This window comes from Vicugna pacos, chromosome 32 (genome assembly GCF_048564905.1).
Source record: "Vicugna pacos chromosome 32, VicPac4, whole genome shotgun sequence".
NCBI lineage: Eukaryota > Metazoa > Chordata > Mammalia > Artiodactyla > Camelidae > Vicugna > Vicugna pacos.
The window spans coordinates 8,812,718-8,839,759 of record NC_133018.1 but is presented as its reverse complement, the minus strand read 5'-3'; the positions used below and the strand labels follow the sequence as shown (position 1 = coordinate 8,839,759).

The window sequence follows — 27,042 nt, the reverse complement described above, 5'->3', positions numbered from 1 at the left end:
CACAGAATAGGAAGAGCCTTCACTGATAAAGCCAGCCCCCTCTTCCCACGGCCACATCCCCACTCCTCGGAGAACATATAAAGCCCCAAGAGTACGAAATAACAAGAATTAAACTTAACCATGTAACTTTAAAAAATACTTAATGTTCGGAAACAGACTCACAGACATAGAGGACAAACTTACGGTTACTGGTAGGAGAAGAGGTTAGGAAGGGATAAATTGGGAGTTCGAGATTTGTAGATACTACTAAATATAAAACAGATAAACAACATTTCTTCTGTATAGCACAGGCAACTGTAGTCAGTATCTGGTAGGAACCTATAATGAAAAAGAATATGAAAAGGAATATATGTATGGGTATGGATGACTGAAACATTATGCTTTATACCAGTAATTGACATGACATAAACTGACTATACTTCAGTTAAAAAAAAGAAGAAAAAAAAACTCTTACCTTTGCATTCAAGAGAAAAAATGGTTGTCATTTAATTAACAAATTATTAGAGTCAGCTGGTTATAAGTTAAAATGACTTTGGACTTAATAATCACAGAAACCACCTTGGTCTGGTAAGAAGTCATCTCATATTCATTAAATTTAATGTTCCGCTATGAAAAAAGCAGCTGCATCCAGGAGTCCCTGAGGGGCTGCGGCAGTGGGCTCCGGGCCTTCCTGCCTCAGAGGGTGGGCAGTGGCGGCGTCACCACCTGGTGTTCCATTCTCAAAGGTCTGCCTGTTTGAGCTTTGGAGGCTTTTGCTAACATCTTGACATCCTGATAGAGACGTTCACCGGGGAGGCAGTGTGCAGGCACCGTTAGTACAGAGGGGGGTCGACGCTTAGTACCTGTTGTAGTTTGGCTGCAGGATTGGGATGCAGACAAAAGGGTCATCTGGGTACAGACGTGGTGGCAGATGAGACCGAGGAAGGACTCAGGATTCAGCTTTGCCCAGGGCTTGTTGTAGAAAGAGTCCCAGCTCCGAAGTCCTCAGACCAGGCTCTGAGAGCTGAGTTTTAAGTGTTTCTATGAAACACTCGCCCACTTAAATGCAAAACAATTCCCCAGCAGGCTTGCTGGCGTCTGAAGCTTTCAGCGCACACTCAGCGTTGTGTAACTGGTCAACCCTGAGCACCACTGTTCTTTCAAACGTATCCCTTAGCCTGCTAGATGGAGCCCAGCCCTGCCAGCACTTTCAGCCTCTGCATCCCTTCCACCTCCTCTCCGTAGGAACTTGCTTTGTCCAGGTTCAAAGTCTCATTCCTTCCTTATCTCCACGGAAATGTCCTGCCTCTCTGTAGCCCATGAATCTCTCCACGCCCAGCCTGTACTCCACTTCTTCCTAAAACCATCAGCGACTCCAGCACGAGCCATGCCGATCTTCCCTTAGTAACTTTATCAAATATTTATTGAGCTGATTAAGTCCAAACCGTCGTGCTGGGGATTAGAGAGAAAAACCACACAAGAGCCGGCTATTTCCCGCTTAAGAGCACACAAGTCAACAACTACTTCATGACGTTGGAAGAGGTGCATCCTTTCTTAACACGATGCCGCTGTCTGTTCCAAAGGCCAGCGTCCTGTTTAATGGAAGATGCTAGAGGTGTTGTCTTTGAACGCTGGGGACATGACAAGGAACCAGAGATAGATGTGTCAATCACCCATCTGGGGCCAGATACCTGAGAGATGGAGTGCCAGCAGGATTCCTTGAGCAGTGGAGCATTTGGCACTTAACTAAATGCAATGCAATTAAGTATTTTATGTATGTCTGTCAGTACCTCCTATCAGATTACAGTTGCTCGGAGAACTGCTTCATTTTACACTTACAGTATCATGACACAAATACGTATTGGTTGTTTCTCTTTTGTTTTAAATAAACCCTTTTTAGAAGGTATGTATAGCGACATGCTCAAATCCTAAGTGCATAACCTCATGAATTATCACAAAGTGAACACATATGTGTAATTGATTGCCTCATTCTGTTTTTCCCTTGTTAAAATCATGGTTACCCTCTGGGTGTTTCACACCCTCCCCACCCCCACCCCCCGATTTTGTTCTCGTCATGTTTATTCTGTGATGTATGCTTGTACCCTAATTTCCATACTGCCAGTTTAAATCACCATTCTTTGAGATGTCTTTGGGAAATACAGATCAGGTGGATTGTTGGAATAATATTTCTATCCTACGTTATTTTAAATTTTACCTTATTTTAATTGTCAGTTTATTTATTTAACTATTAGATATGCAGTTAACTGTAATAAATGAAAAAACTGACTACAGTCTGAACAGAGTATTGGCATGGTGGCCTAGCCAGAAATTTTTTTCTTTTCTATCATTTCATCATGTTTTAAGGCTGAAAGTAATCCAGCTATTTCAAGGGTTTAGATAGACTTTTCTTGCCACTATCCTTTCACATTCTCCTCCCAGTCCCAATTTCCTTTGTTCCCTTTTGAGTTAAGAGCCAGTTGCTTGGAACATTCTGTGAATTTTTCTTTGGCCACATTCACTACCATTTGTGCTTTTGTCTACTAGACTGTTAATATTCAGGGCTCCAATTCTCTTCTTTATCTAAACGAGTGATCTCATTAATTAATCTAAGAATATTTTATTGAACATGTATATGCTGAATTTAAATCGGGGGTGGCACGGATAACTTGGATGTTTAGAAGACCTAACTATTTACAACATTCCTCAGTTACATTTCATTTATAATTTTCTCCTGTAAGGTTTTAAGTCAGGAAGTGAAGGTTCTAATTTGATAGAGTCAAAGATATGTTTATGGTTTGTATGAAATAGGTAAATGTAATTAACTAAATATTCATTTTGATTTATATCTGTTCATTCCTGCTGGGAGTTGGAAGAAATGAAAGAGAGAATTATTCATTGGGAATTTAGGTTAGTAATATTCATCTAGGAGGGCATGGTACCCTATCGGAGTTTTTGGCTTTTATATCTGTATGCTTTTTTTCCCCTTTATGAATTTACTTTTCTGGTTACCATTTAAGATTTCCTTTATTTTCACTTGTAAAGAGTATTGTGTATCCTGGATGTGTCAGAGTCGTTGCTTCTGACCTCTGCATTACCCAGAACCTTTGTAATTATTTAGTTGAGTCCCATGCCTCTGTGTGTGAATGATTTTATCTTTCATACAAACTTGTGCTTTGTTGAAAGCATCCTGTAGACATTGAAAACCATGTGAGCAATCAGGCATTAGCTCCCAGAAATTTTAGATCTTGGGTCTAAAAGTTTGTGATCGACTTAAAGCCACTATTCGGGAACATCTGAGCTTTGTTCCTGGTTCAACTGTATGTACCCAATCTTATTTTTCTTTCTTCTTTAGTACCAGTCTTTTTTTTTTTTTTTTGGCAGGGGTGGGCAGGCAGCAAGAGGAGTCAGGTTTATTGAGGTATAATTTAAGTAAAGTAAAACTCACCATCTAGAATGTACAATGCTATGAGTTTCGAAAAAATGCACAAAGTTGTGTAACTGCGACCAAAGTCAAGATACAGAATAGTTCATCAGCTTCCCAATGTCCCAGTGTCCTTATAGTCTCCCCGCAGCCCAGCCCAGCCCAGCCCCCGGCAGCCACGGATCTGTGCCTGTGGTTTCTCCTTTCCCAGAATGACACCTAAGTGGACTCATGGATTATGGAGCCTTCGGGTCTGGTTTCTTTCACTAGCACGGTGCATTGGAGAGTCACTTAGGGTGTGTGTATCAGTAGTTCATTCCTTTGTCTTGCTGAGTAGTGTCCCATTGTATGGATAAATCACAGATTATCCAGTCATCCATTGATGAACATTTGGGTTATACCCAGTTTTTCAATATTATATATAAAGCTACCATAAATATTTGTGTTCATAATTTTGTGTGAGCGTAACATACATTTTCATTCCTCTTGGGTAAACACCTAAGTGTAGGATTGTTTGGTTGAATAGCAAACGGATATTTAACTTAAAGGAAATGTTTTGCAGAGAGGCTGTGCAGGTCGCCTTCCTACAACAGCCTATGAGAATTCCAGTGACACCACATCCTCTCCTCACCAGCAATACCAGCAATGGTGTTGTCTTTTTTTTGTTTTACTTTTCTAAGAGGTATATAGTGATACCTCGTGGTTTGAATTTGCATTTTCCTAACGAGTAATGATGTTGGACACCTTTTCATGGGCTTACTTGACATTTATTTGTCATCTTCAGTGAAAGTATTCAACTCTTCTGCTCAACTGGTGAAAATACTGGTTGTTTACGTTCATATTACTGACTTTGAGAGTTCTTTATATACTTTGGACGCAAGCTCTCTATCAGATATGTATTTTGCAAATATTCCCTCCAAATCTGTGACTTGTCTTTGCTTTCCCTTTGCGAGTAATAAGCAATTTGTGGGAAATTGCTTTTGAGGCTATGTAAGTATTTTGTTCCTCATCAAACCTTTTATCCACTAGTTTTGGTAACTAATTCTGACTCCATCGTTCCTTTTATAGTTTTTGGGTGGCATCTGGTGATAAGGAAGAGCTCTCCCTCCTTCCCCTTCCCTCCCCTGTGGAATCGCAGCCCAGTTTCCCTTGGTAATCAGGATCCATCGTCCCAGCCAGCACAGTAACTCCCTTCTCTGCCTGTGATCCAGAGGCATGAGGAGTCTAAAACATTGTATATGCTTTTCAGCAAATGAGACTTTTGGTTGCCGAAATTTGATATTGCCAGTCTTCTTAACTGCCATTCTAGTGGTTGTGAAGTGATATCTCAAAGATTTAATTTCTGTTTGCATGATGACACACCCATGAACCGTGTGGTTGGCAATTCATCTCTCTTTCTTTCTGAAGAGTTCATTTTCTTTGCCTGTTCTTTTATTGGATTGTTTCTTTTTAAAAATTGAATTGTAAGAGTTTGTATTTTTTTAATGTATACATAAACTGGATATAGGCCCTCTTCCGATTTAAGTTTTGTAATATTTTATCTCAGTCTGTGGCTTTTCTTAATGTCTTTTAATGAGCATAAGTTCTAAATTTTGATAGTTTACCATTTCTTTCTGTATCCTGCCTAAGAAATCTTCTGCATAAATATTTCCTGTAAAGATAGTCTACACGTTTTCCAGAAGCTTTATAATTTTAGCTTTTACATTTAGTTCTGTGATCAATTGTAATTATTTGAAAGTTGTGAGGTAAGGATTGTCTTCCTTATTCCTGCCTGCCTGCCTGCCTGTCTTCCTACCTTCCTTCCTTCCTTCCTTTTCCCCACTTGGATATAAGTGTTTCTAGCACCATTTGTTGAAAAAGACTTTCTTTTCCCAATAAATTGTTTTGGCATCTTTGTGGAAAGTAAGTTTACCACGTATAAGTGTGAGTGTATTTCTGCATCCTCTATTCTGTTCCATTGATTCATTATGCCAGTAGCACACTGTGTTGATTACCACGTCTGCATGCTGAGTCTTGAAATTAAGCAATATAAGTCCTTGAACTTTTTGCTTCTTTCTCAAGATGTTTTGGGGATTCTAAGGTTGTTGTTGTTATTGTTGTTGTTTTGCATTTCCATATGCATTTTATAAGCAGCTTGTCAGTTTCTTTAAAAACCCTATGGGGATTATGACTGGGATTGCATTGACTCTATAGATCAGTTTGGAGAGGATTAACATTTAAGCGACACTGAGTCTTCCAATCCATGAACTGACTGTATCTTTCCACTTACTTAGATCCTCTTTAATATCTCTCAGTAGTATTTTGTGGTTTTCCACACAGTAGCCTTGCAGATCTCTTATTTATGTATTCCTAAGTATTGATTGTTTTGTGATGTTATTGCAAATGGACTTGTTTCAAAATCATTTCAAAATTGTGTGATGTGAGCAAATCTGTCATTGATTCTTATCTAGTGACCTTGTATTTTAGGGCTTTGCTAAATTCTTACATATTTTAGTAGTTACTTTGTAGATAGGATTTGCCATATAGTTAACCAGGTTGTTTATGAATAGGATTAGTTTTAATTCTTCCTTTCCAATTTGAATAACTTTTATTTCCTTTTCTTATCACACTGGCTAAGACCTCTAATACAATAATGACTAGAAGGTGTGAGATTAGGCATTCTGGTCTTTTCTAATCTAAAGTGCTTTGTATTTTGTTCATCCCACAGCTCAGAGAGGTCTTACTGACATTCTGTTTTAACATTGAGCTCAGCATCACGTTTAATTCCTTTATACCATTTACCATAAATTACAATTGTTTCATTTGTTTTCTGCTTTATTGTCTACTTCTTACACCAGCCAGTAAGCCTTTTATGGGAAAAACTCTGTCTTCACCATTGCATCCCCAACGTATAGCACAGTGGCTCTTAGAAGACACTCAGTAAGTGCTTTGTCAAATCAGCAAATATTGGTAGGAGCTTTTAGCAGTTATGCAGTCGGTCCTCCTTCCCAGTATTTGAATCGCCTTCATAAAATCTAGGACAGTATTATTTCTTACAAGGTATTTTCCTATTTCTCTTTCCCTCCTTTTAATTTTTTAGGAGGTTAAGTATCAGTTTCTTACAGAAATCACTTATATTTAATGCCTTCAAAACTTCTTAATTGATATTTTATAAAAAATAACATAAAATGTATATTTATATGTTATAAAGAGTTCTCATTGATATTTTATAAAAGGCAATACAATTCTTCCTACTAACTTTTGCAGAATATTGTGGTGGCATATTGGGATAGTTGGCCTTTCCTGGGTGTTATATGCATTTGAAAGTTAATCAGTATTCAGGCAGTTTGCAGTGGTTCACATACAGAAACACGGTAAACACGTTCCACAGCCATCTAGTTAAGCAGGTGTTGGGTCACTATTTTTTATTCTTTGAAATCTGGAGAAATTGCCCCTATGAAGTAAACTTGTGAGGCAAATCATTTCCTTATTTTTGCCCTTTAGCTTTTGTTCTAATCTGAATAATGCTTCATTTGTTTTTTTATGTAATTTAAGCCCAATGAAGGTAAATTGCTTTCAGCCTGGAACACAATGATCTAGGATTTATCCAAAAGGCAAAATATCTTTCTTCTTGCTGCTCCATTTTAACAGCTCCTGTGATAGAAAGTAATGCTTCAGTTTATATAGAGACATGAGGAAAACCCTGTGTTTTTTCTTTCCCTCTGGGTATGATGTTAAAATAATTATTTGGCTTATGTTACACACTGATGATGGAAATTGCATTAAAGAAGTTGGTAAAAACATATTAAGCTGGATGCTTATTCACTCAGCTCCCTTTCTCCGTCCTCCTCCTTCTTTCTTTCCCCTCCCCTCCAGTTTACAAATGGAGATTTCAACAGCCTTCCCTCAGCAAAGGGTAGAGTAAGTAGACAGACATTCAGTAAGGATTAAGAGGACCTGGACAACCGTATTAATTAACTTGGCTTAATTGCCTTTTTACTGTGTTCAATGAAACACTCTACCCTGTGTATTTCTTTTCTGAGTACCCATGAGACATTCACCTAGATGGACCAAATGTGGGGCCAAAACCAAGTTCAATAACTTTAAAAGCATTGGAATCCTCCTGAATATGTTCTCTGACCACAACAGAATTCAGTAGAAGTCAGTAACAAATATCTGGAAAAAAAACTGGAAATGAAACGACATGTTTCTGAAAGACTCACCAGGCACAGAAGAAATGACAAGAGAAATTCAAAATTACTTTGAAATGAATGAGAACAAAAAGGCAACCTTATCTTACTTAAAATAAAAAGAGTAATATGCAAATAGTTGGGGATTCACATCTTCACTTCTTCCTTGTCTGCGTCTTGAACTCCCTTCTTCCTACATCGGCCTCACGGCAGGACCTTGATGAGCATGGCCGTGCTCCTGCTGGAGGTCTGCAGCCAACCCTTGTTAGTGTTACATAGCCTCTCCTATGTAACCACGTGACCCAAGTTCTTTTCTTCTAGTTCCAGTGAACAAACATTGACCATTTTCAAAGGTCATGTTCCTGGAACCATGGCAGGGAATTTATGGAGCAGTAACAACCTCAAGTTACATGATTCTTCTGTTAACTTGAATCACAATCTTGTCAGAGCCTCTTCCATGATCTCTGTCCTACCTGGGGAGTGCTGGTCTACCTTCTCTTAAGATTGTAGCCTTTTGCGGGGAGGGTCTTCAATTTTTTTTTTTCCCTGTGACTTTGGTTTCTTCTTACAGTCCTTGAACTGTTTTGACCTTTTAATTGTTTTTGACTTTTTATAATCTTCCAGTACCTCTGCTCTCAGCCTGGTATCAGCTTGTCCTGTTCAACGTCACTCATTCATGGAGGCTTGACTAGGTGTGAGACATTAAACTGGGCCCTGGGTTTGGTACTGGGGTGGGAGACTTGTAAATCAGATCATTAGCTAGGGTGTGCTAGGTACTTTGGCAGAGGCATGGTGGAAGGGCCACGTCGACAAACATTCCTTCAACAAATATTTACTGGCCTCCCACCGCGTACCTCGCACTGTGCAGTGGGGGTGGTACCCCAGGCATGAGATACTGGTTGCTTAAAGATGGAGCCTGGAGTTGTGAAGGAGAAAAGAGTGATCTGGGAATGGGTGATCTGCTCTGGCATGAGGTGTTTGGTGGGGACCTGGCGGGGACCTTCAGGTAATCAGTGGTGGGAGAAAAACCTGGAAAGGTTAGGAAAGTCCTGTTTTTTGTTTTTTGTTTTTTTAAAGGAGTTTAGTTCCGTTTCTATGGGCACAGTATTTATTAGCTCCATGGTGACTCTTACCAATACTTCTGTACTACCTGTAGCTCTGATTTCTTTGGTTAATCTTCTGTTCACTATAGTGACCAGTGGCACTAAATGGTGGTGACCACGAGCACTGTTAATTGTGCACTTTTGAAAAGCGGCAGGGGAGGCTGTCAGTAGAGGAGGAGCCCCAGTGCGCGGAGCCAAGCTTGTGATACTGCTTACTTTACCTGGATTATTTCCTCTTCGGCATTAAGTAGCCTCTTCAGGTTTTTTTTGTTTTGTTTTGTGTTTTTGTTTTTTAGATTTTAAGGTAGGGGAGGAAGAGGTTGAAACACATTAATTCAAAAACACTCTGTGGATAAAATTTCCCCTTATTACCCACCCTGAAATTTTTATTCTTTCTCTTCAGGTTTCTTGCTATTTAAAGATTTTTGTTTGAATGAAATTAATGAAGCTGTACCTCAGGTGAAGTTTTATGAAGAGGTAAGAAGTAACTGGGTTTTTTAATTTTAGCTGTTTTGTTTTGTTTTGTTTTGTTTTTCTTGTTTGTTTGGAATTTTTTGTGGGGGAGGTAACTGAATTTTATTTATTGATATATTTTTTAATGGAGATGCTGGGGATTGAACCCAGGACCTTGTACATGCTAAGCACGCACTCTACCACTGAGCTATATACCCTCCCCCTCCCCAGAAGTAACTGTTTTATCAATGCTTTTATTTCAAAAGCATGGTTAAACTGTACTTTTGGAAATATTAAGACTACTAAATATCTTATAAATATTTACAAATTTATTGAAAGTAATTAGTAGTTCAAGATATAATATGTAATTTATTAGAGATGCTGACAACAACTATGAAAATCGTATTTTTAAGGCTCTGTAGTGTTCTGGAGTTAGTGAGGAATAGGGATGACATTTCAGAGGAAGGAGAGTAATTCAGAGATGCACTGAGCATTACCAGCCAGTTCATTTTCTGCGGAAGCTTCTGGATGCTGGAGACGTAAGCTGAGGCAGAGGGCTGCTACTGGGTGAAGGAGAAACTAGCAGAGTTTTATGGGCACGCATTGCGGGAGTGACACATTGGAGACTTGGTGGGAGAGGGAGGCCTCAAACACGCAGCTGGTTTTCCCATCAAGCCATTTGGAGGGGAATCTGAAGAGACAGGCTGAAAGCTTCTGGAAGACACATTGAAATCTCACCCAGCCTTATGGTATTAAATGATATTGAAATATAGTCCTACTGTAGCAGGAGTCTGAAAACGGAACAGACAAGAGATGAAACCCCTAGGGAGGGGTCTATTGATACTGAAGATCAGTAACAACTGGGGCAACTGTTGATTCCAGGCGGAGTGGGCAGGTGAGAATCCAGGTTTGGCCCCTACAGAGCGCTGTTCCTAGCGGATAGAAAAACCAGAAGAGGTTTCTGAGTCTGGAGTGAAGAACACATTAAACAAATTAAAGTTGATTTAGTCTCCTTCTCAAGACACGTGCCAAGTTTTGAAGCTGAATGGGACGAGGGCCAAAGAACTATTCTGAAAACGTCTTACGGGCAGAACTGAATCCAGTACTGCGGAGACAAAGATCTCTCATTGGACTCCATAGAGAGCCAGGCCTTAGGAACAGGGGCAAACCAGAGGCAAACTGAGTCCTACAGAAATGGCAACCCAGACTAGCCCAGCTCAGCCCCCTGTTGAGTGATGAACTCCCCTCCACCTGTGTAGCAGAGAACAGGGGGAGCCCTCTGTCTCTTTTGCAGGCAGAAAATAACAATATATAGAGACTCTACAGTGTTCATCATATAGTAAAAAATGATTTGAGACCCAAGAAGCAAGATCATATGACTTATAAACAAGGCAATCGAAGCAGACCCACAGATGAATCAGATATTAGAGTTAGTTGACAAATACTTAAAAATAACTATAAATAACATGTTCAGGATGATAGAGGAAAAGATGGACAAAATAATTAGATGGAGGAATGGAGAGTTTTACCAGAATTTGAATTTATTGTGGAAAACCAAATAGATATTCTAGAACATAAAGTACAGTATTTTAAATTAGAACCTAATGGCTAGAACCAATAGCAGATTATCACAATGCGAGACAGGATTGATAAACAGGGAGGCAGGTCAGTAGATAATCTCAAACTGAATTACAGAGAAAAAAGAATATTAAAAAGAAATAAGGGCATTAGAGACATGTGAGATATGGTTAAGAGGTCTAAAACGTGTAGAATTGGAGTCCCAGAAAGAGAAGAGAGAAAACGGGACAGAAGCAATATTTGAGGATATAATACTAAGAATTTTATAAAATGATGAAAGACAGCAGCTTGCAGATTCAAAAAAATCTTACAACATCCCAAACAGGATGAGTACAAAGGAAACATATCTTTACACATCAATAAAGGACTATAGAAACCGGATGACAAAGAAACAATTTTAAAAGCAACTAGATGTTGCTTTTAAAAAGCAACCTTACTTTTAAAGGGGCAATAATATTACCAACATGACTGTGACATCTTAAAATAAATGATTAAGAAAAAAGAAAGAATGAAATGGCCATCTTAAGAATAATTGAAAGAAAAAAAAAAAGCCAACCTAGAATTCTTTTCCCAGCAAAAACTTCCTTCAAAAATGAAGGTTAAATAAAGACATTTTCAGACAAAAGCTGAGGGAATTTGTCGGTAATGGAACTGCATTACAGTGACTACTAAAGGGAGATACTTTAAGCAGAAGGGAACTTACCCCAGATGGAAATGTAGAAAGGGAAAAAAGACATCATAAAGGGTAAATATGTATACAGAATACAAGAATGTTGACCATACAAAACTATAATATGTTTTTTGAGTTTGAAATGGATGTAAAGCTAAAATATCTCAGCACAGAACACAGGAGAGGGGTTAGTGAAGTTAAAACATTTTAAGGTTCTAGGATTATTTGGAATAGTAAAAGTAATAATTTGTCTTGGCTTGTAAGGGATGCATATTGTAATCTCTAAGGTAACTTTTAAAGTAATAAAATGTGTATATATAATAGGTTAAAAGAGGGGGAATATGGAATAAAACATTGTATCAATCCAAAAAAAGAGAATAAAAGGTGGGCATAAAATAGGAAGTCAAATTGAAAGCAAGGAGCAAGATGGCAAATATAAATCCATTTATATAGGTAATTACATTTCATGTAAATGGACTAAATACTCCAAGTGAAAGACTGAGTTTGTCAGACTGGATAAATAACTGAAACCCTATTATACACTGCTTACAAATGACATACTTTATTTATTTATTTTAAAATATTTTATTTTTTATTAAAATAGAGTTTCTGTCCAGTATTGTATGTTACAAGTGTACAATATAGTGATTCACAATTTTTAAACGTGACATACTTTAAACAGAAGGATGGAAGAAGATAAACAATATATACACTAACAGAAGCAAAGCTGGTTTAGCTACGCTAATACCAAAGTACATGGTAATGCTACGTTGAGATAAAGAGAGATGATTTCATAATGATAGAGGACTCAGTATCACCACCTTGAATCTGTATGTTACAAATAACATAACTTCAAAATATATATAGCAGAAATTGGCAGGAAGGTCCAAAATGAAATAATTCTACAACCCTAGTGGGACACACACATACTTCAAGAACCTGAAGAACAAAGAGACAAAGAATTAGTAAGGATACAGAAGATCATGATAAAGTGATGAATAACTTTGACCTAATTGCCATATAGAATGCTGCACCCAGCAAAAATAGAATTTGCATTCTTTAAAGTCCATATGGAACCTTTTCCCAAATAGATCATGTGCTGGACCCTAAAGAAAATGTCTCCAAATTTCAAGATGGAAGTTGTTCAGAGCATGTTCTCCGAGCACAGTAGACTTAAACTCAAATTTAATAAGGAGTCCTTAGCTGCCTGGAAACAAATAACCTCTAAATGATTTATGGGTCAAAGAGGAAATTAAAATAGAAATTAGAAACCATTTTAATTAAAATACATTTTAAAAATGGCATATGCTAGCATTATTTGCATGATGTATCTTTATCCCAAAGCATTTTAAATGGTCCAAAGAAAGCATGGCATAATTAGGGCTAATATTAGTAATCTTTGAACAAATTTGAAAATTGGAGAGATATTCCTTTTTTTCCTGATTTATTGATATACATGAAAGCTTGATGTTTTTCTACATTTCTTATTATATTAATGTATTTCCAAGAAGAGTGATCAAATGATGATGTACATTTAGCATCATGTGGAAAAAAGTAAGCTAAAGAAGATTTGACTCAGCATGAAGTAACTTACTTATTTCGGTCTGAATCAGGCATTGTATCTGGATGAGAATCACAGCTTGATCTGTCAAACATTTTTTTTTCTTTCTTGTGTTCTCAAAAGTTTCACCTCTCCAGTTTCAGCATGTACTCCGCTGCTTTGTCGAACACAGAGAAATCGCCTTGAGCCGATGAAACAGATGGGCAACATACTTGGTTATTCCTTAAGCACTTCTTGCCAATATGGCGGCAACTACCGCTGACTTGTTTCCATTTGAACTTTCAACACTGGCGTTCCTCTGTTGGCTTGCTCCCCACTCTTCTCACCTCTCTCCCAGCCTGGTCTGATGGATCTGGCCTGTCAGATTATCCCCTTGGAGGATAACGCTTCAGAGTTTCTCAGTGGCTTGCTCTGTGCTCTTTAATTGATGATACCATCCACCTTGGGGCTTCAAATACTGTTCTCTAAGTCAGTACATCCTCTAATATTGGAGTTATCGGTAATTCTTCTGACTCCTGGCTTTCATCAGTCTAGTGGCTTCTTTAATATATGGTTTTATGATCCTGAACCCCTAGAAAACTCTATTTTTAAGAGATCTTGAAATGAATATTTTTGTATTTCCATTTTTTTGTGTCCCCAGACTCTTAGTGGTTACCCATTTCCTGTGGTCTGATGTCCTAATTGCTTATCTTGACATTCATGTGTCTCTGCATTAAAGATTGCCTGCCTTTGCCTCTTTACCTTTTCCTACCTTCTTATACAGAGCGTCCACCAAACAACATTCCCTGCACCCACCAAGCACATTCTTCTTTTTATTACTTTATTTATATCCTTTCCCCAGCCCGGGCTACTGTTTCCCCTTCTCGGCTTGTGAAAAGCCTAGCTTCGTCGAACACCTACCTTGATTTCTGTATTCTCCAGTAAAATCGGTCTGATAGCTACCTCAGTCTTCCTTGATTGCTTATTTCTCTGGTTCTTACACTGTTGTCTATAAAACCCGTGGAATACTTACTGTATGTTTGCTACTTACATGTGTGTGCGATCAGTATTTTTACCATTGTGTGACTCCTCGACAGAAGGCCTAGCTAGGATCTGGGTGTAGCTGTGCACCTCTCACTTGCTATGGGATAGGGGGCTGGTTATTGAGCAAACCCTGAAGCATCTGCCTCGTGTCAGACCCAGAGCTTACAAGCGTGAACAGAGACACCATCCTGTACTTGAGCTCATAGTTTGGGGACTCCATATTTGAGCTTCCGTTATCTCATGTATGAAATGAGGTTAGTAATCATCTCCTGCTCCCTCACAGGCTAATTGTGAGTCTTAAATCAGATTCCAGATGGACAACTGCTTTTCTAAATTAAAAATATATATAAAATGCCACTTAGGTATATACTGTAACATAGTGGTAAGGTGTTTCAGCTCTAAATTCAGGCTGCCTGGGTTTGGATTTGGACTCCGCTAGTTACCAGCTGTGTAAAGTTGGGCAAGCAGTCTTGCTTTGCTCTGCCTGGGTTTCCTCTGTGAAAAATTAGGGCAGTAGCAGCGTCTGTCTCTTAGGGTTGTCGTGTGTGTATGCAGCACACCAGAGCAGCACCTGACACATACTTACTGCTTAGTGTGTTGGCTTATACACTTCCTTGTTCCAGTTAGATTTAGAGGCAGCTTATAAAAATATTTATATTACACCTAGATTTAAAAATAGATCATGGATGAAAAAGAATATGGAGAGGAACCTATGTATGTATATGTATGACTGAAACATTATGCTGTACACCAGAAATTGACACAACATTGTAAACTGACTGTACTTCAAAAAAAAAAGAAGAAAAAGAAGAAGACAAAGAAGAAGAAAGAGAAAAAGAAAAAAGATACCCCCCCCCCAAATCATGGAAAACAGAAAATATAAGATCAGAGGTAAAGTTATTATAGAAAATTTTCTTCACTCGTTCAACCAGTATTTATCAAACACTAATGCCAGGAGGCATTGTTTGGATGAACAAAATGGGCAAAGTCTGTGCTTTCTTTGAGCTTCTGTTTTTGTTGAAACACAATAAACAGCCAATAAGTAAACAGAAAATATATCAGGAAACAAGAACTGCTATGCAGTGACTCAAAACAGACTCAGAAGTCAATGTGATGTATTGTGACTTGGTGGCCACATTAGATTGGTAGCATTTGAACTGAGACTTGTATGACAGGAAGGCTTGTCTCTTGAAGATGGGCACAGGGTGAGAGGGAAAATGTTTTAGGCTGAAGTTACAGCTAAGGGTAAGCCCCTAATGTGGTGAGAAAGAACTTCCTCGGTTTGAGGAAGTGGCAGAAGCCCAGTGGGGTGTGGTTGTGGTGGGTGAGAGAGGCAGAGTGGTGTGAGGTAAGATCAGGTTGAAGAGAGGGATGGGTTTTAGGGACCAGAGTAACAAAGTTAGATTTTATTCTAAAGCCCATGGAAGATTTAAAGTGGGGGTGAGGGTGTTAGGTGCATATTCTATAAATATCAGTTAGATCTAAGCGGTTGACGTGATAGATTAGCTATGTCTTTACTGATTGTATATGTAGTTGTTCTTTCAATTAATGAGAGAAGGGTGTTAAAATCTCTAATTCTTGACTACAAAATTGTCTACTTTTTATTGTCCACTTTTTTCATGTGTTTTGAAGCTCTATTATTTGGTGCATATACATTTATGATTGTTGTCTTTTCATATGAAACGTCCCTCTTTATTGCTGGTACTATGTTTTGTCTTGAAAATGACTTTGCTGGTTATTAATGTAGCCATTTCAGTCTCCTTATGCTTACTGTTTTCATGACACATCTTTGCCCATCTACTTTCAACCAGTGTTTTTTTTTTTTAATGTGAAATGTATTTCTTTTAGACAGATACAGAAGTCTTTTGCTTCCCCCTGACTCCAACGTGCTCATTTCTGACACTCCATGCATTTTAGTGGAGTAATTTCAGATACTGTGTTTTATCTTTTGTGGGGTTCACTAGTCACTATCTTTTGTGGTGTCCTTAAATCTGTAAGTGTATATATCATTCACCAAATCTGGTAAAATTTGGGACATATGAAACATGATTTCTACCTCAGTCTCTTTTCCCCTTCTTTTTCTAGAACTCTTGTTATATGTATGTTTGATCTTTGGATTGTATCCTAGATATCACTGATTCCTTGTTTGGGTTTTTCCCCAAATATTCTTTCTTTCTGTTCTTCAGATTAGGTAATTTCAATGGAGCTGTCTTCAAATTCATCGACTCTTTCTTTTGGCATTTCTAGTCGTTTTTATGTACAGCAATTGAATTTTTCTTCAGATAAAGTTTCCATTTGTTTCTTTTCATAGTTATTATTTTTCTGCTGCTATTTCTTATCTTTTTACTTTTTACATGTATAATTTCTATACATTTTTGCATATTATTATATTGACTGCTTTAAAATCCTTGTCTGATAATTCCAACATTTGAATCATCTTGGATTGGTCTTCACTGACGGTCTGTTTTCTTGCAAAAGGGCCACATTTCCCTGTTTTTTTTTTATACATAGAATAATATGAGATTGTATCTTGTACATTTCTGTCTGATGCTCCTTCCCCATTATCTGTGTACTTTTGCTCACTCTCCCGTGGGCCAGTGTAGTTGGGTTTTATGCATGTCCAGAATTTATAGTTGTTTTCTCAGGAGGAGTGTTCTCTTAGGGGTTAGTTCACTCTTATCTGAAGCAGAGCCTGGGTTTGTGATATATTTTGAATGTTGGCTGATGAATTTGATGTGGTGGGTAGTGGGGGCAGGAGTATGAGCAAAAGAGCTGGACCAATGATGACTCTTCCCTTTTTGGCTTAAGCAGCTGGGAGGATGGTTTTACTCATTTTTGTGATAAAGGAGACTAAGGGAAGAGCATGGCTGACTGGGATAGAGAGGATGTGGAAATTCCCAATAGGTGGTTAAATATTTAGAATCTGGAGCTCTGGGAGAGAAGTGAGTCCTGGGGATACAGACCTGGTCACTGGAATCTAATTGGTGTTTGAAACTGTGGAACTGGGCAGGTTTACCTAAGGAGAATGTAGCAGGTGAGAACGGATGCCCCAGCACTGTGCTCTGAGGCACTTCAGTATTTAGAAGTCTGGCAGAAGAGGAAAGTTACCAAGGGAGACAGAAGAAGAGGAGCCTTGTGGCAAACCCCAGGAGAGTGTAGATCACAGAAGCCAGAGAAGGTTCAGAGAAGGCAGGCGTGGACCGCTGAGCTGAATGCTTCTAGGAAGTCAGGGAAGCTAAGGAAAAAAGAGAGACCCTTGATCGGGCAAGGCAGAGGCCATTAGTGAAGCTACTAGACTGTCCCACTGGAATGGTGGTGGGACAAACGGGAGGCAGGAAAGTGGAGACCATGACAGCTATTGACCAAAAGGGTCCTGGAACCTCTTCGGGTCCCAGCACTTTAAGCTACATGTTCAGCCCTGAGCTTTGTAGCCACCGAGGCAGAAAGGGAGCACCACGTGCTCAGTGAATGTTCATGCTTGACGATGCTGCTTCTGTTCTGCTGCAGGGAAGACTTTTCACCTTGAACCCAGGCCTCTGCCTGCCCGAGTTCCCCGGACAACCTGACTGCCAGAATTGGAGGTGGCATTTTCTCTGCATGTGCGATAGTCAGGACATCCCATCTCGAGCTAATTGATAGTTGATTGTGGTCTTACTGATAATAGAAAGTAAATTTCGAAATACAGCCACGGATACTTAAGGCTCTTCCTTTGCCTACAAGAATTAACCTTTTCTGTTGTTCAGGTTGTAGTTTGTAAGGCACCAGGCCCTTACTAAAGCCAGAATTGTGGTCCAGAGCATCATTTGCCCAAGAAACTAGCATCTCCTGTACAGTCAGATTATTGCAGTTCATAGAAAACTCCCATAGAATCAGCATTTGTTTAACCAGGTATCAGCTCGCTTTATAGGCCCCCGGAACAGACATAGGTTTTATTACAGTTGTTTTCAGGGATAATAATTCCATGAAGGCTTACTATTCCTAGAGTTCATTTGTATGTTTAGTCAGAAGCATTTGCCTTTGGTTCACTAAGAGTCCACCTGTTTTTCCCTAGCGTTCTGGCATTGACCTTTGGACTGGACCAAAACAAACCAGCAAAAGAAATCAACCAAGCGAGACTCCTCCGTTTATTTGCTGACTCCTCCTTAGGTTTCGGTGTCTGGCTTCTGTTTCCTTTCATCTGCTCTATTTGGATCTGGCGTGGTGTTTGAACTCTTTTGACATGTTCTCCTGAATTAATTTAGGATGATTAAGCCCAGGTCCTTGGGCTATGCCAACATCGCTGGATTGCTCCTTCATTTAAAAAAAAAAAAAGTGTCTTCCCCTTGGATGAGGTGTCGACCTACCCCGGTTTGCCTGCCTTTATGTTAGATTTAAGCATAAACTGAACATAGAAGACCGTTCTGTTCCAAGAGGGCTCCATTCCAAGCCTGGGCAGTTACAGACTTGTGAATTTCAGACATCTCACTGATGACGTTTAAGGACATTTATAGGGTCCCAGGGATTTCTCAGTGTGTGAACCTGTTGGCCTTCGGGTAGGACCTCAGCATCGTGCATACTCCTCACTGCCACTCGTACCCTTTCATTGTCAGAAACTCTTATAGGATTTACTGGTTTTGATGTCAGCACTGTCAAACTCAGACTACATAGTAAAAAGGTCACTTTTATTTCTGTTCATTTTATACTCCCTCCCATTGCAGTAGTAGCCCCGCTTTTTATCATACCAGAATAAATAGCACTCGGATATTATGAAAGTTGGCATCACAACTGGCTACTTGTAGGAAGCTCCCCCCTCCCCCGCCCCAAATAAGCCATAGGTAGTTGATAGTCATTGTCTTGAAGGTTTTTGCTACAGTCTTCGTACTAGCTCTGTATTTCATTTGTGTTTTCATTCTTTTCTGGTCTTTTAGATTAAGAGTGTTTCTGTAAATAAATAAAAACACTCCTCTGACGCAAGAACTTCTGTTTTGAGGTTAGAGTTAATAGGGGCCTTTTCCTCATAAAGCAAATATTTCTAAAGTCCCTCTTACTATTTATTTGGCTTGTCTTAACACCAGTCAGGTTACCTCCCCTAAGTTATTAGCGAAACGTATAATTTGAAGGAACCTTTCTGTTAAATACTTGTAAGAGTGAAGATAAGGTTCAAACATGAAAACCCAATACTTTTATCTGTGGTTAACGCCTTTCCAAACTATTTAGTGGATTTTTAAAAATCTCTTTGCTGGAATCCTGGTGATTTATTATTACTTTTTTCCTCCTGTTAGTTTTGTAACACAGTGGTTGAGTGAGAATGGTCCCCATCATAACTCTTAGACATGGATTACAGCCAAATTTAAATTAGTTGTGCTTTGGAAAGAAGAATTGGCAAGGATGAATGGTCCATGCCTGGTGTATCATAAGATAATTGTAACCATGGCAGTGTTTGTTTTCTAATACTGTGTTTCTAGATATAAGTGGTGAGAGTCATCTTGGGAAAAAATCCATTTCTATGTTCCAAGTTGAATTTAAATTATTCCAGCTTCATTATTGCAACATTAGAAGCAGTCGTTTCCTGTGGAATCGCCGATTCAGTAATTTGCTTGATCTCATGTGGAAGTCGTTTCTGCCAAGCCTAGTAATAGCCTTTAATACAGTCAGTTTCTAGGAAGAGACACCTGACAATGGTAACTTTTAAACCTCTAGATAAAAGAATATGAAAAGCTTGAGAGTGAGGAAGATCGCCTTTGTAGAAGTCGACAAATTTACGACACCTATATCATGAAGGAGCTGCTGTCTTGTTCACATGTGAGTATCTCCTTTTGTTCTGTTACTTCAGTATGGCTGTGAGACGGCCCTCAAATGTTCCCAGAATGAGAGTAAGATAGGAGGAAGAGGTTTAAAAATTAAACGATGCTCATCCAGGTTGGAACCCATTTCTTGGGCTTTGTCATTTGTTTCCCCCTGCTAATACCCGTCCAATTCTCTGAGGCTCCATATACTCTTAGTATCTTCCCCAGAGTGGATACTTTCACTGGGAACGTTGATAAAATGGCTAATTCAGATCAACGGAAGAGAAAGCTCATCTCAGTTCTAGGCTTTCTAAAGGCAATGAAGCTTTATTGTTTTTAATATAGCTATCCTTTAACAATTAGGCTAATCAAATATTGATCAATAAAAATCTTAATTTAAGTGCTTTCTTTGAATTAATAAGGGTTGTAATTATTGAGTTAATTTAGCTCATTCATCATTACATGATGGTTGAAATAATTTTTTCCCCCTGTAAGTCAGAGAAACAATCTAATTCAGTCCCCAGGATAGAGCAAGTTACTAGGAAATTATTCCACCAGGAGTGAGTGGAATAATTAATAATGGAAATCTACCATGTAATTTCTCTGTGTGAAGACTGTTTTCCAAAGGAGTGTCCTCAGAGCCGTGGGCTGCTGTGACCAATACACTAGCCACTAGCCGCGAGTGGCTATTTAAATGTGTTTAAGTGAATTAAGATCAAATGGAATTACAGATTCAGTTGCGGGCATCCTCATGAGCCACGTTTCAGGTGCTCGATACCCACGTGTGGCTAGTGGTTCCTGGCTCGCTCAGCACAGATTCCCATTTCCATCATCACAGGAAGTTGGACGGGGCAGCCCTGATAACGATGCATGTCAGTGCTTCTGTATTTATGGTGTTGTCTACAGTTCTCACTGAATTTCTGAGCTAGAGCCGATCAGTGATGCTCCGTGCCCTGCCACCCTGCTGGGGAATGGTTAAACCTTGGAAAATGCCTGGTGTTCACTGGGAAAGCCTCCATAAATGTAGTTTTCATGTAGGTCAACCATTTAGACGGTTTGAGGCAGTAACAATGTGCTTCTTAAGCTCTTCTTTTGCATTATTGCAGACATAATTTGAAGTTTGGGCGGAAGATAGAGTTTGTCATTTTTGTCAGAATTCAGTTTCATTCTTTTAGAACCAATTCCCCTCTGCTGTGATTATGGCAAGACTTTTCCTCAACCTACAGTCTTTTACCACTGTGATTTAGTTGGGCATTCCTGGCCTTGAATTCTTAGGTCTATGTTCATACAGTCATTTTGTCTTATATAATAGAAATTAAAAAAAAATTTAGGACCCCATTATCAGCTAAATGAGGGATGTATGCATTGAATAAGGTGATAATAAGATTCTTTAAACTTTTTTTTTTTAATCGAAGTAATCTGGAGCTCTTGTGGGATTAGAAAGGTCAGTTAGATGCCCCAGGGCTCATCTTCCTTCTCAACAGGGTGTCTGAGAGCTCTGGCTGGACCAGTCATCTGTTTGGATCGCCCACAGACATCCGGTAGATTTTTTTTTCAAAGAGTACATGTTAATGTCATCGCCGTAGGTTACTGCTGAGTGATGGTTGTGTTAAAATGCATGTCGTGATATTGTAAAACATACAGAGGTTTGCTATGGTTTATATTTGTGGAAAAGAATGTTGTTTTTTGATTTTTAAAAGCCATTCTCAAAGCAAGCTGTAGAACATGTGCAAAGCCATCTGTCCAAGAAACAAGTGGCATCAACTCTTTTTCAGGTAAGATGAAATGATTCCCAAATAAATGTTTCTGATTTGCTTGACAGTTGGGCTTGGGGACATTCCCTGCCTGTGTGCATGTGCTGGAGGGATGGATGTATAAGACTGTATTTCTTCCCTGGGGGTTTATCTGGAACGATTGAAGTTTAATATTGCTTGTCTTCTCATTGAAATGTGCCCTTACACCGACATCCTCTCTAAAGGCTTTCCTGAAAAAGGACACTAGAGCTTTCTAGTAATGGTTTTGTTTTTTGATTTTTTTCCCTTTCCCTATAAATCAATCAAGACAAGACATTGGAGGAAAAAGATTTGTCCTGTGTGACATCCCAGGCACCTGTAATGAGCAGGGACTTTACAAGGTTGACTGTCGGGGTACAAGTGTCGATCCCCGCAGTGATATCGCCCAGGTGAAACAGATTGATTTTCAAGAATCGAGAGTGAATATTTGAACAGCCTTGGAGTTATGACTGAGGAATTGGATTTTTCTTTGGTTTCTCATATCTTGAACATAACACAGTCATACAGATTTAAATTACAAGACTTGGAAAACTCAATCCACAGCTAAAGGGCCCATGTATTTGCTGCTCTTTAGATATAATGATTTCTCCTCCCCAAAGCCTTTCCCATCATCCTGTGGGTTTTCTATAGAGGTGGCAGCTTGCAAGGACCTCGTCAGATTTTTTAATGGATAATGTACTTTTTCTCTCTGTGAGTTACAAGAAATGCAAAAGGATGTCATTAGTTAATGTGATGATTTTCATAAATGAAAATTAATTTAGCCTTTTTTTTTGGATCTTTCCATCATTTACAGAGAAGTTGATTTTTGCCTGGGTTTCTTGTGATCAGATTTATTTACTTATGCAGAATGAATCTGATTATCCTATAGAGAAAATACCAATTTGGCTCTGAGAACATTTGGGTACAAACTGGGTGCTGCCTTCCTGTCAGAATAATTAGATGGACTTCTCTTAAGATGTAGGACCTTTCTGGATAGTCTAGCAGGTTATAAGCTTGGAAGGTCAGCGACCTGGATTCAGAGACCCTGGGCAAGCTACTTACCTCTCCTCACTTGAGTTTTCCCATCTAAGAAGTGGAGATGACAGTGGGCTCTCCCACCAAGTGGTGTCTTGAGCATTCAGCGCATGTGGGTTGCTTTCCCCTGGGCCTGTCCATCACAATGCCCCATAAACGTGAGTCCTTATCAGACACTGTGCATTCAAAAAGTGTCATGCGAATAATCTGCTTCTGGTTGCCTCCATGATATTTTAGTGGCAGAATTTCAGTGTTCTGATTTTGACATGGTTCAGAGACAGTCTTGTAACCAGTTACATTTAACATTGTTCAGTTAGACCTCACAGTACATGGATTTTACACCTCTGACTTTAGCTTTTCCTGTAGCATAAATAACATTAAAGAAAAAACAAAAACTCCACCTGCGCTACAGAAACCACCAAGATTCTTCTTGTGCCTTCAAGGAATATTCATTTAGAAGCTACTTCTTCAGTATAGCTTTTTTTTTTTGACCTTATATTCATTTTTATTTTAAATTGTATCTTTGTGCAACAGAGCATGTTGTTAAGTAATCTCCCAAAACACTGATTTTAACATAATCATTTAAATTCTTATACAAATATTCATCAGGTGCCAGGTGTTAGACAAAGTACAGCAATGCATGAACTCGCGTGACCCTCAGGAGAGCCGAAGGCAGCATCATTCTTACTGCGCCTTTTTTTTTTTTTTTTAACAAATGGAGCAACTGAGCTTAAAAACGATTCAGTAACTTGCCCAAAGCCAATAAATGGGTGAGGCTGTGACTCAATATATCTTTTAAAAATGCTTTACTGATTTGTTCTTGAGAAAAAAAAAATGAAAATAAGGTCCTGGTAAAATAGATACAGACTGGGTGGTGTTCTTATTTCAGAGGTGAAGGAAATAGTCGTAGTTAAGTTGATCAAAATAAGGAGTGTATTAGTGGAATTCAGTGTAACATGTACCGTCAGACCATACTGATTGAAGTAAATACAAGTTATATGTTAGCATGTCCTGTTTATAGAGGGACATTAACCATAAAGTTGATTGACATTGTTTGAGTTGGGATTTTTTTTCCTCCCAGGCTTTAAGATGTATAATTTGATGTTTTGATACATGTATTTATTGTGAAATGATTGCTGTGATCAAACTAATTAACATATCCATCACCTCACATAGTCAACATTTTTTTACGTATGGTGAGAACACTTAGGATCAACTCTCTTAGCACATTTCAAAGATACACTACAGTGTAATTAACTGTAGTCCCGTGGTGTGCATTAGGTCCCCAGAACTTATTTATCCTGCATAACTGAAACTTCATACCCTTTGACCAACACTGCCCCATTTCCTCCACCTCCCAGCCCCTGGCAACCACCATTCTACTCTGCTTTTATGAGTTTGACTATTTTTTTTTGATTCCACATAAGAGCAATCATGCCTTATTTTTCTGTGTCTGGCCTGTTTCGCTTAGTGTAATGTTCTCCACATTCACCCATGGTGTCAGAAATCGCAGGATTTCCTTCTTTTTAAAGATTGAATAATATACTATTGTGTGTTTAAAGAAATGTGTAGATAAACAACAAGGTCCTACTGTAAAGCACAGGGAACTATATTTAATATCTTGCAATAGCCTATAATGAAAAAGAATAGGAAAAGGAATATATTTATATATAACTGAATCACTTTGCTGCACACCAGAAATTAACACAACATTGTAACTGACTAAACTTCAATAAAATAAATAAATAAAATAGTACAATCAAGTTATATTACCTAAATATGTATATATACATGTATCCATCCCACATGCTCTTTATCCATTGTTCATCTATCAGCAACACTTAGGTTGTTTCCATATCTTAACTGTTGTGAGTAAAACTACAATGAACAAGGGAGTGTAGATGCCTCTTCAAGAAACTGATTTCATTTCCTTTGGTTATACACCAGAAGGAGGATGGCTGATTAATACGGTAGTTCTGTTTTTAATTTTTTGAGGATTCTTTAGACTGTTTTCCATTATGTCTGCACCAGTTTACATCCCCCACCAACAGCGCGCAAGGGTTCCCTTCTCTCCACATCCTCACCAACACTTAAACCGCTCGACTTTCTGACAGTAGCCATCCCAGCAGGTGTGAGGTGATATCTCATTGTGGTTTTGATTTGCATTTCCTTGATGATTAGTGATGTTGAGCACCTTTTCATATGTCTGTTGGCTCTTTGTTTATCTTCTTTTGAACAGCATCTGTCAGGGTCCTTAGTCCTCTCTTGAATTGGGTTATTTGGGGGTTTTGGCTGTTGAGTTTCTCATATATTTTGGATATTAACCCCTTATGCGATATATGATTTGCAAATATTTTCTCCCATTCTATAGGTTGCCTTTTCACTCTGTTGGTTGTTTCCTTTGCTGTGTAGAAGCTTTTTGGTTGGATACAATCCCATTTGTCTATTTTTACTTTTGTTGCCTGTCATATCCAAAAAAATCATCACCCAGACAACATCGAGAAGCTTTTCTCCCCCATGTTTTCTTCTAGTAGTTGTACAGTTTCCAGTCTTATATTTTAGTCTTCATCTTGAGTTGATTTTTCTATGTGGTGTAAGATAAGGGTCCAATCTCATTCCCCATGTAGGTGTCCAGTTTTACCAACACCGTTTATTGAAGAGACTGTCCTTTCCCCATTATATGTTCTTGGCACCCCTGGCAAAGATCAGTTGACCACAGATGTGTGGATTTATTTCTGGACTCTCTGTTCCATTCATTCATAATGTCTGTCTTTACGTTAGTGCCATGCTATTTTGATTATTACAGGTTTATAATATATTTAGAAATCAGCAAGTGTGATGTCTGAGTTGAAATTTCCTTTCTTTCTTTCTTTCTTTCTTTCTTTCTTTCTTTCTTTCTTTCTTTCTTTCTTTCTTTCTTTCTTTCTTTTCTTTCTCTCTCTCTCTTTCTTTCTTCCTTCCTTTCTTTCCTTCCTTTCTCTCTGTCTTTCTTTCTCCCTTTCTCCCTTCTTTCTTCCTTCCTTTCTCTCTCTCTCTCTTTCTTTCTTTCTCCCTTTCTTTCTTTCTTTCCTTTTTGGTTGGACGGGAGGTAATTAGGTTTATATATTGATTTACTTTTAGAGGAGGTACTGGGGATTGAACCCAGGACCTCATGCATGCTAAGTATGTGCTCTGGAGCTTGAGCTATACCCTCCCCTACTGAATTGAAATTTCTTATCAAGGAGAAGGAGGTAGTGAAACAAAAATGCTCTGAAAGTAAATACAAAGTGCTTTTTTATTCTTTTCATTTCCAAATTGACTATGGAAATAAGTCATTACATGAGTATATTCGGTGGCAAGGGCTGGAGGGGTCTTGGCTTACGCTTAGGTGCCTAAACTGTGACAGGCCTGGTGTAGGGCTCTCACCATTTTTAATCCTATTAAATTGTCACAAATCCATTGCAATTATGATTATCCCGTTTTATAGATTAAGGGAACTGAGAATTAGAGAGGCGAGGTTGCTTGCTCACGACCCCACCATTGAACTCTGGCTTTTGTGCCGCCTCCCTGGCACATTTTGTGGTTCTTTCTGTTCAAAAGTGGCAATGTGGTATGTTATATTGAGCCTTAAGAATTTCTCATGACCTTTGCCTTTTATTTTATTAGCGGAAAGTATGAGATATTTGATAAAATATGAAAAAAATTAACAATGGGTTTTGTAAATAAAAAATTTGTGATACACAAGTTCAGCCTTCTCATAGATCTTTGAGCACTTGATCTGTTTTGTCTTTTGAAGTCTTTGGAACTTCTTGAGGCTTGTGGCCCTTGGTCTTTTGCACCTAGAAGACTTAGCTAAGACCGGTATTGTATGTCATCACAGAATCATAGGATTTCAGAGCTGGAAAGAGCTTCAGAGATAGTTCAGCTTTCCTTTTTACCATGGAGGAAACAAAGTCCATTTGGTTTCAGTGGCCAGAACGAGCGCCCTGACCAGCACAGCAAGGGCCCACCTGGCAGGCGATGGAGGCTGGCCTAGCCCCGAGTCTCCTTTCTTGGGCAGGAAGTGAGGCCCCAGACAAGCTATGGTTGTCTCACTGCCTGCGTTGGTTACAGTGGCTTCTCCAGACTTCCTCGTCCTGTCTCGTGCCACGGACAGTTCCTGATCTGGTCCTTCTTTTTCACAAATTTTCAGGATTATCTACGAAGACACAGAAAACATTAAATTTGCTTCATTCATTGAGTGTAGGCTATCAAGATATTTTCCAAAACTATCTACTTGACTCTAGGCTGAGCTGTGAAATGTTGGCGTTTGATATTTTTATAGTTCTTGATTTGGAGTCTGTCTCGTGGAACATAAATTCATGCAGTTTATTTGGTGATGGTAAATTGGCACGGAAGTGAGGTAGACTGTTCTCCATAGGGAAAGAGCACTGCCCAAGTGAGCTGGGACCTCTTGCCTTGACCCCAGCGTAGCCATGAACTTGCTCAAAGACCTTGGGAATGCACCTGCCTGCAGCCTCTTACGTGCAAAATG

At 38.9% G+C, this 27,042-nt stretch overlaps 1 protein-coding gene across 2 annotated transcripts in view; it reads left to right on the top strand.

Moving 5' to 3' along the window:
• Nucleotides 1–27,042, top strand: part of GRK3 (G protein-coupled receptor kinase 3) — a 173,818-nt gene that overhangs the window by 99,398 nt on the left and 47,378 nt on the right. For both annotated transcript variants that reach the window (XM_072952833.1, XM_072952832.1), the window contains 3 exons: nt 9,076–9,149; nt 19,637–19,738; nt 21,423–21,497. In XM_072952833.1, coding sequence (XP_072808934.1) covers nt 9,076–9,149; nt 19,637–19,738; nt 21,423–21,497 — 251 coding nt within the window. The remainder of the gene's footprint in view (nt 1–9,075; nt 9,150–19,636; nt 19,739–21,422; nt 21,498–27,042) is intronic.